General features: G+C 38.9%; 1 protein-coding gene across 5 annotated transcripts in view; it reads right to left on the bottom strand.

Annotated features, from left to right (window-relative positions):
• Positions 1–10,716, bottom strand: part of LOC141958054 (ubiquitin-conjugating enzyme E2 E1) — a 44,900-nt gene that overhangs the window by 4,013 nt on the left and 30,171 nt on the right. For all 5 annotated transcript variants that reach the window (XM_074900517.1, XM_074900519.1, XM_074900518.1 and 2 more), the window contains one exon: positions 3,580–3,712. In XM_074900517.1, coding sequence (XP_074756618.1) covers positions 3,580–3,712 — 133 coding nt within the window. The remainder of the gene's footprint in view (positions 1–3,579; positions 3,713–10,716) is intronic.

Here is a 10,716-nt window from a genome sequence, read left to right as displayed (position 1 = left end):
AGCAGTTTTCTCCAGTTAGAGGAGATCTACCTAACCAAAGCACTGTGGGAAAAATCTAAATTTGTTTTCACTTTAGCAACAAGTCAGAACTGGAATGGTGTTAGACACATGTAGTCCAGCTGTTTGTCATTTACAAGTTTTGCTGATGGTACAAAAGCCAGTTGTTCTGGGAACCCAAATGAAGCTAGGAGAGGGAAAGGAATTGAAGGCCCACTTAAAAACAAACAAAAGCATTTTAAGTAAATGTTCATTACACCTTAAAAAGGGAATAAACAATGTGTTTTTTATTAAAAATCTCATAAACCTAGCACATTCAGACTAAAACCAAGAGAAACTGAGTTACCTGCAAGGTAGTACAATGTATTCAGGGTCAAGAGAACAGCATGTGGAATAGCAGAAAAATATAGTGTAACTGAACAATCCTTTGGAAATGTCCCACCTGAGATTACATTAATGCAGTAACTACACAGAGCTTTTGAAAAGACATAAAAGCAGCTAATCTCAACCTCACTCTGAAGTGATAGCAGAGGTTAATTTTTATAAGCAGCAAAATGGGAGTAGGGGGAAGGAAGTGGTTAGAGGTTATTAACACAAATGATCAAAGCACACACCAGGTCAACACAAGCTACTGTTTTCACCTCAATAAATGAAATCTAACCCAACTATAATGTAACTCTTGGGAAAACGTCCACTGCAATAGTACAAAAGAATAGCAATCATCTTGAGGACTAAGTACTGAACTCTTAAATTCTAATTATACTTGTTTACTGGATTCTCCTGAATCCAGGCCCACCCAGCACGTGTCTGACTCAATTGCTATCTGAAACAAAGGCAAAACCAAAATACCACACAAAATGAGAAAACATAAATGCAGAGAACAGATTAACACTAACATGTTCAAAGTGCTGTATAGAATGCTCAATAAATGCAAAAGAACTCCATTCTACGTATTTAGGACAGGAGAGAGGTATCTGTCCCTGTATCAGATTTCTCTCACTGAAGTTCCTTGCAGTGTGCAATGCATTTCCAAGTCAAATTTTAAGACCTTTAATTTTTCCAGCCTCAAGTACAGTAGTATAGTCCCTCTTTATATCCTTCCAGGAATCTGTTAACATCACTTCAAGCACAGTCCTCTGTCTCTCCTGTAGGAACATCCTCCCCCCAAAAGTTTGCTCCAACATACTGAATCAAACCCTCAGCTGGATCTCGACCCAGTCCTCAAAGGCTGCACCTGTATATCCTTCATCACACATCTCTAGGATGCTCATCAACCACAGCATTTGTCAGCAGTGGCTGTGCCTCAACACCTTCTCTCATGCATATGCCTAGGGCTTGGAGGCTTGCTAAGATGACCAGTTTCAACTCACTTTATTTAAGAAGGTAAATCCTTTAATGACATTTCATCTTCAAGTTACGAAATGTGTTCTACTATAGGCACTTCACCACGACGCAGCCTGCGGCAGGGACTGTCCTCATTAAGAACTACCAAGGACTCAGAGCGGCAGTAGAGGTTTTCTTCCACTGGTCTTGCAAGGCTTACTGAGGAAGATTCAAGGGAAAGTCCTTTCACTCTAGAGAGCTTAACCTTTTCAGAGGTCAAGGCTTTTGAAATAACCTTCAACCACTCCACTAGTACTTATCAAAATGATAAACTAGATTTTTTTTCAACTAGTGGTTTCTTTATTTCTTGCCCTAAAAGACAAATAAAGGAAGGCTATGGTAATCACATTAGTCCTATAACTTCCAGATGACCCACAAACAGTATTTATCAGTCACTGCAAGCAGTTGGGCAATCTGAAATCAACAAATTAATGGAAATAAAGTAGGAGCAATACAGTAATTATATTTTCCACATTATCACTGATTAACTCTAGTGTTGATGTTAACACAAGAGCTGCTGTAGGAGTTTGGTTCTCAGCAAAAGAAAGGTTCTTCGTTTAAACCTGAGCACAAGTACATTCTATTAGAGCACTGCTATGCTTTCTCTTACATTCCATCTCACTGTGACTGAAGCTAAATGTATTTTATTTCCATACACATGTGGCTTGTAAACCAACTTAGACTCTGCTACATGGAAGACTCCATTTAACTGCACCTCTGTTACATACAGTGAATCTCCACTAAACTAGTCTTTTAAGGACTCACTAAGTGGTCCCTGCTTTTTTTTTTTTTTTTTTTTTTTTCATAATCCCACCCCTCTTTTCATCTGGATGAGGGTTTACATTGAAAGATAAAGGCAGAGAGATCCCTGTCAGAAGTGTAGAGCAGAAAGCGGGGCTGAACTGGAACAAAACTATATCATTGGTTCTGCATCAGGGAAGTAGGGCTGTCTCAATACCACTGGTAGTTATAATATGGTCTTGTCAGGCACTAGGCTGGATAAACCTGGGATGGTAAATACTTCTGACCTGTAGCATAGAAAGCAAAGGTGTAGTGAAGCACACATGGGAAGGTAAGAGCTCCCTCTTTAAATACTTACTGGGCTCATGACATAAGATACTACATATAGTCAGTTAGACAATAAATTATCCAATGCAAACTAATTAAACCAAAGTGATGAAAAACTATTCTGAACTGAATTAAACTCTAACACAAGACACAAGAGAATGATCTGTGCTGTCAGAGAACCTCCAAAGAGGGATGGACAGGTGTCATCAGGAAATCATTAGATATGTCCCCCTGTAGACCACGCTGCTTGTGAACTGGAGCCCCAGCTAAGGGGTAGAGCTTAAGGTCCTGTTGATACTACCAGAAACCCTGCAGTTATGCTAGCAAGAACAGTTCCTTAATTTGGGAAGCTTGTATTAATTTGTCTGGTATGACCATTAGCATTGTCTTGCTGAGATGGACTGATGGCCTGAACTACAAAAAGTCCTTTCTACTGCAAACTAGACCAAAGTCTGAAGATGGGGCAGTCACTTGTATTTATATTTATCTCATTAATGCAATGACTTTTAAATAGCAAGTTAAACATGCACATAAATTATTTCAGATACAAGGCGAACATAAAGCGTATACACAACCACCTCTTCCTGTAACCCAACACTCCTCCCCTGGCCAAGTACGTAAACTACAAGGTAACATTCACTTGTACTGGTATTTGCCTCGTAGCATTGAAACACAAGACTGGAATATTAGAGCTTCACAAACAAAACGCACCTACAGAAAAAGTTTATTACTGTACAAGCAGGTGAACAACACAAGTACCCATTAAAACTGACAAATCAAATACTACTTTAGTGGCCAAAACACACGTAACTGTTATGCTTACTGTAACTGTGGTTCGAGAAACAAGTATTTGTATGCTTTCTCCTCTCCCCAAGCTTATTTACTTTTCAGTTTCTCAGTTCTGTCCCGATGCTTGCACTAATTGCTTAGGACCTCTTATAAACAGAAGCAGGGAAAAAGAAAAGATGATTGGAAAAGCTGTTAACATCAGCTAATAGAAACCAAAGTAATGGCTGAAGCTTGTTCTTAAAGAGAGTGGCTTTCAAATGGGCTGCATTCCATTAACACTGCTTGCTACTCGATGGCCTGTTGACGGTTCATGACTTAAGATATCAGCTACAAGTCTCTTACCTTTGGAGGCTTGAAAGGATATTCTGGTGTAAATGTGATGTCAAGGAAGAAAACACCTCCCTCATAGACTGAACCTGGAGGTCCTAAAATGGTTGATCTCCATTCGTAGATGTTATCACCTTTGGGGCCAGCACTAAGAGATAAAAAAAATCAAAGTGTTTAGGAATATTACCACAGTTCAAATAAATGTGACCTCTTACATCCTTCAAGTATGATATGGAAGAAAGTTTTCAGTGTTACACTACATACACCACCTGAGGGAAAAGATAGAGATTAAAATTAGATTGAACGCTTCCAAAATCTCAAGAGACCTTACCTGGTCTTCCAGACCTTCCAGATCTTACCAGTGTTCCAGACTGCTTAGCAAAGCTGAGAAACCAGAGGTGGGGTATGGTTTTCAGCTTCTCTTTCCTGACATTTATAAGAGCAGCGCTGCCCAGAACTACTTATAAGTATGCTACATAATCTCAACACAACAGAACAATTTCCTACTGTATTTCAGAAAAGGCTCTTTGAGATCAGCCTTAATAAAACCATACCACATCAAAGACCATACTAAATAAATTAAGGACTTATGTTGATTTTATTAATCTTGTGTGTTCTTTAAACTATATTCCTGTATTATTGCTAAACCCAAGGCTCATGGTATAATTGAAGGAAGCCAAATACATGACGATACTCTTAAATGTCAAAATTTTCTACGCTGATTTCTAAAATGAGGCCACATTAACTCATCCCATTGATATTGTCTGTATTGTGGAACTGCTTTTGTAAGGGGAATTAAAATCACCGTGTCAGATTAAAACAGCATTTTCTCAAATCAGCTTTATCTAATTCTAGATTCTCCCTAACCTGCTAGCAGCTCACCAAGAGCAGCACAAACTAAAGGTGTTGCAGAACACAAACGTCTGTTTGCTGAAAATTAGTTTTACTGAGATTCTCCGACACTTGTATTCTGTAGCGTGCCATATGTCACTGAGTATTTCTAAGTACAGCTCAACCTATAAAGCCATTAGTGGTTTAGGACTCCATTGCTACCCCTTTCTTTCTGTGCTGCTATGGTAGTATTTTATCTGTAAGATGCCAGAACTGAAAACCGCCTTTGCATAAAGGGAGGTGCTGACACAGCTTTTTCTATCCATGGATGTGCTATGACTTCAGAAATCTCTTCTCCCCTTGTTCTGTAAGGGGATGGATTTTAACATCCCTAATACAATAAAAAACAGCCTTGCTCTTCTTTCCCTGTTCTTTTAACAAGGCTAATGTAACACAGAATAATAAAAAAAGGCTCTCTTCATATTATAATAATCATGAAGCAATCCAATAAATTCAATATATACATGACAATATGTATTTGATTAATGTGAATGAAACCAAAGTAATTGCTAGGTGTTACTAACAGTGTTACAAATAGAAATACAATTACAAAAACAGAAACTCTCAATGTAACAACAGTGATCAGAGACATGCTTTTTTTCTCCTCTGCTCTTTGCAGTACTGGTGAACACGTTCTTGACAGCAGGGGAATCAGGGGAGAGGAACCGAGTTAGCTCTGTTATCAAACCTAAAATATTTATTTTTAGTTTAACCTGAAAATAATGTTTACAATATGTTGGTGCTAAATAGTTCAACAATAGCGAAGCTATGACTAGAAGCATGCTTCCAGGGGAAGGAAGGTGTGTAAGAAAGCAGTAAAGGGAGACAGGTTCTCTGCAAAGTGACACACCGGTCCCTAGGGAAAGATTTCTCTCCTCAGAACACAAAACCCCGCGCTGCTCGAGATCAGTACTAAATTAAAGTAAAAGCCATTCCATCCTGAACACTCCTGGCATCCTGCTCTACTTTAATGGCTTGTCCCTGTCCTATGCAGGTCTATATATTTGGGCATTCAGTACTCTCCAGCTACCACTTGTGCATTAGACTGGAAGAGTGCTGTATTTCGACTAGAAGCTCTACCTCTTGAAAGACACCAGCTTAACTGTGCAAACTTACTGAAAAGGACTCTCTGGGGCACCCTTAGCCACCACTCCAAGGAATCACCTCTTTATGTACATATTAGCAACCTACTGACACACTGTCATTACTGCAAGTTGCACTGGCGATCATCCTCCCCTCCCTCCCCTAAAGATGGAGCTACTGAACGGAACAGGTACTTGAGCTTTGTTAGCACCGATTTACTGTTGGAATTTATATCATGAGAACTGCCCACTGGGAGCACTTCAGCACTCAAGAAATGTGATGTGCGATTAGCACTGAATACAGCCCTCTGAACCAGCGAGAAATATTACAACATTTTGCATTTTACTTCCAGCTTCAACCCAAAGGACTGTCGATAAAAAAATCCCACAAACTTAAAATATAATATGTTATTATTTGTAATAGTCTTAGAAATCTCTTGTATCCTATTAGGTTTCCAATTAGAGCTACTGCTATATGCAAGTAATATATTGCTAGATCTCTGTATTAAAAGAGTGAGATATCTTTGTAAGACATGAGTAGGCTTTAACAGTGATGTACTAAAGCTTACCTTTTAAGGTTTTCATAATCCAATTAACAGAGCGATATAGTTGTAGAAGTCTAATTTTTAAATATTAACACTGATTTCTTATAAGTGAAAGACTGAAAGAGGAAAATGCAAGTCAGCTTCAGAGTGCAATGTTGCTTGGATTTAAATTAGGATTAGGTAATATCAAGCAGCTCAAGACGACCTAGGGCTTGATAGAAAGGTGATGATACTGGACCACAACGTAAGTGCAGCAGCAATAACTTTTGGTGGAGATAAAAAAAAAAACCCAACTGTCAAAGGTTAAAGATTACATTCTTAGTTTAAAATCCTTGCAATTATCTCCTTCGAAAAGAAATCCACTGATGCATAGATACAGGGCTCACTGGCACAGCTGCCACCTTGCCTGATGCATATCATCACTGCTCAAATTAAGTGTCTAGAGCTACTAACGCAACATTCTGAAGCTGTCCAATATACGACCACTGGAAAGACAATTTTAACCAATAAAGGAGAAATTGTTTTCACTGCAATACAAGAGTAGGAGAGCAACAACTTTCTGTATTGAACTCAATAGACTATAACCTTTTCATGTCAAAGAACGAAATGAGATGAAGACCGGTAATGCAGAGCAAAAGACAACATCAGAAAGAACACTAAAAAAATCCCAACCCATCATTATCATACCGGGCAGCATGTGTTACATAGCAGTGCAAAACAGGAGCTCTCTTCCCTGGGAAAAGTGATATACTCAGTGAAGATGTGCTGCACCCACTGTAACAACTGTTTCTGATCAGTCCCAAGTTGCTGCTAGCTTACCCTCTGGGTGGATGCCCAGTACCAAGGCAGTTTTTGTTCAACGACTCTCTACCCATCTAAGTCTAGAAGCAGCAGCAAAGGTAAGAAGCAGCTGGTAAAGGCAAGGCAGAGAGAAAGTCTAGCGCAGGTGAGACCAAGCTCAAAGTTCTGCCTATGCCAAGTCCCAACCAGCCTTGTGAAGCTTCGGGAGAACCTCATCTTGCTCTGCCTCCCTTTGCTGGCAGATGTCATGTTCTTTCTCAATTTAAAAACCAAACAGGTAAATTAGAAACACCTGCAGCATAGGCTGGGGAGCAGAATGATGCCTTGGTAAATCAGCTTCATGCTTAGATGTCTTGTAGTACTAAGCAAGTGTAAACATAGGTCTGTCTTAGAGATTAAGTGTTCACAGAGAAGACACACACACCTTTTCATGTACTGAAAAGACTGAAACGACAGATTGTCTGCATGAACAGCCAGCCTGTGGCTTTTTCATGTTAAGCCAGCCAGATACAACCTCCACCTCAGGCATACATTACATGATACCACTCTGATATTTTTGGTGCACAAACTCAGCTCCCTCTGCCTGGGCATCCCTGGGGAAATCACTCAAAGTATGCCTGCACCATGGAGGGAGGGCAGGATTTTTTGGTGTTCACCACATGCAGTTCATGTCTGAAAATCCCTGGGAACACACTGCTGGTACTTTCCAGGAGAATGACTCAGAAAGAGCCCACTGTTTATGTCAACTTGCTAGGACATTTGGAAACTACCTAGTCCTTTCTAGGAGTTGACCAAATGATAACATAAGTTTTGCTCTAGTGAAAATATAGCCCAGTGAATACTTCTGTTCCTCTTCTTTGAGATATGGAAAGCATGCAATAGAAGGTCACTGTAGTGATAAATGAATCAAAAATTAGCCAATGATATAGACACTAGGTTAATACCCTGCTATACCAAAGAGGCATCTACTCCTTTTAAAATCTAACTAATCTAGCAGAGTGCCAGACAGCTATCCATCAGGGTGGTGAGAAGGGCAATTTCATGGTATGTTAAAGTAAATAACAACTAATGAAAAACTACAATGTCTCAATTAAAACTGCAAGTAAAGAAAATAACAAACTCATACTCCAACTACTCCATACCCCTAGATTCTATTTTTGAGGCTATTTTGCCCTGAACAGAAAATAGTCTGATTTAAGTACCTAAGCTGTTTTGAAGTTGCACACTTGTGGAAAATAAATATAATTTCCAAAAACACTGCAGACATGACCTTTTCCAAGGGACATAGCTTGAATCAGAAAGCAAACAACATACTTATGGCACATGGGAATTCCAAAGTGGCAGAGAATCTAATGATCTCAGTGTAAAGCTGCACCGTTACAAACCGACAGCAACATCATTTTTTGTTGCTGTTGTTTTTATTTTGTAGTAAGAAACAATGAATGACTGAACATGGAATTGCATCTTGATCAGCACCTTACTAGGTAGCTTTAGGAAACAGTTGACTGTTAGAAGGTCTCTTTTTATCCCATTCTTCCCCCCCCACTTTTTTTTTTTTTTTTTTTTTTTAAGATGCAAGCCCAAAATGCATTAGAAATTTTGACTGGCAGGGAGGCAGCATATCCTTCTCATATGAAGTTCTGGTGCACTTTGATTTTCCCTCTTAATCCATCCCGTTCCTAACCTCAAGGTACACATTCTTTCTCTTCTGGCAGTCCACCAAGTGGGTCCATACTGAGCTTGCTCACCTACATTGTTAAACTGAATCTGGTGTAGAGATTGCAAAGGTACCCCAGAAGTCCTAGATCACTTGGGGAGGCAGGTGCAAGGCCTACAAAGAAGCAGGACAGCTCATCTAGCTTAGCCATTGAAAAACACACACTTACAAAATCTCTCATTCGAAGAAATTTTGCTCTACAGACCGTTAAGCAAGCTGTGTTAAAAACGAGAATGTCAAGGAACAGAGTTAAAAATCAACCAACCAAGCAACTAATCCTTTGGTCACAATGTGCCTTCAAAAACTTCTTATTAATGCATAGCTCTAATTTTAGAAATAAATTGTCACCTTCTGGACATGCATTAGCTACCAAAATGTACTATTATTTTTATCATTACAGCATGCAGACACTCCATTCACAGACAGGACCCCACTATGCTAAGCATGCTACAACACAATCCAAAGACTCTCACACACAACTGACACAGATTTTTCAATTATAAAACAAGCGCTAAAACATTACACAGTTATTAGGAAGAAAATCAACCAGACAACACAGAATTAGTTAAAGGGATACCCTGGGCCATCCATTTAATTGCCATTTTTCAGTAAGTAAAAGTGGGATATAATTTTTTTGCCTCCTATTTTTAGTCAAAGAATGTAAATGAACGGAAAAGAAAGAAAAAAAAACTCACAACAAAACCTCCTGGGAAACTGTGGAAAGTTAAAGGTAACATACTGAATTACTCCATAACTATGTGAATCAGAGTGGTATTCTTGCCCACCATCATTATACACAGACAAGCTGCTTCTCTGTGTTAACACTGGCTTAAGAACGATGGACTGACCAGGTGAAATGCCTACGAGTTCAATGAGGGAACAAACAGCAGGAGAAGAAGTTGCAGCTGGCTTTAATTAAAACATGAGAAGGGACCAAAGGAGGGAATGGAGAGGTAAGTGAGCAAAGATGGAATATTATATTGCTACAGCAATCCAAACTATAAAATTATTAAAACAGAACTCAGTTCTCCTTCTAATGCATGTTCAGGGGCATGGTTTTCAAGTACAAAGCAGTAAATATTATTATTTTTCTTGTAACTCATGCAAGGTACTGTATTTTCTGTCTTAAATTTAAAATGGCAGTCAAAATATTATTGCACAAGGGTAAGTACGTTACAAATCCCACCACATTTCTAACAGAGAAAAGCATGCACAAAATTTCTATTTTAGCATCTGGGAAAGCTTTTCCCTTAAGTATCAGACTGATGTAAAGTTGGGGAGGGAAGGTTTGAAACATTGCACATAAATTGCACAAAGCTTAATCTGGAGGATAAATGGTGCAGCGAATTACATTCTTATGAGGTTAAAAAAAGGAACTAAATAACTAAATAGCTCTGATAATGGAACTGATAAGGTGTTATGCAGGGATTTATGAGACTTCAAGGAAAACTGTTTCAGGGGGATTTCTTTGTGGGAAGAAAAAAAGACTAGGTTTTCCAGTTTATATAAAAAATACTTGGCAATAAGATCACACAACAGCCAAGAGCCTTCTCATTGCCAAGATCTCACTCTTTTCAATTACAACAGGAAGACAAATGCCCAGGAGTATTTGCAAATTTAGGACCTTCACCTGAAATATTTCAGTCTCTGCAAAATATTACTGTGAAGTTACCACTAAACTACTTGGTGAAAAGGCCAACCCTCTTCAATAATTTCACTGCAGAGTTTGATTTTTAAACCAGGCTTCAAAGATTTAAAATAAAATATCAGTTAACAGGGAGGTCAGAAGGACACTTATGATATTCTCAGGAGTGTGCTGCAGCTCTATTTAGTTTAACAATAATCACTTCAATTTAGGAGCAAGTCCTCATAAAAAGGTTCAAGAGAAATTAATCCATTTAGCATTGGTTCCAAAATTGAAAATAAATCCAGCCTGCCCAGCTCTCAAGGGCTTCCATTTTCCTTTTCAGTGGCTTCTTCCTAGCCTTCTCCACCTCAAAGTACTGAAGTTTGTCCCGCTACATGTAGGAACATTTTCAGTGTCCAAGATGACTGCAGAGAGGCTGCTTCTGTAAGTCTGTGGCTTCAGTATGTACAATATGCAAATACAGAAAAT

The sequence above is a fragment of the Athene noctua genome, chromosome 2, assembly GCF_965140245.1.
Source record: "Athene noctua chromosome 2, bAthNoc1.hap1.1, whole genome shotgun sequence".
NCBI classification, from domain to species: Eukaryota; Metazoa; Chordata; class Aves; order Strigiformes; family Strigidae; genus Athene; species Athene noctua.
This window is presented reverse-complemented; position numbering and strand designations above follow the sequence as displayed.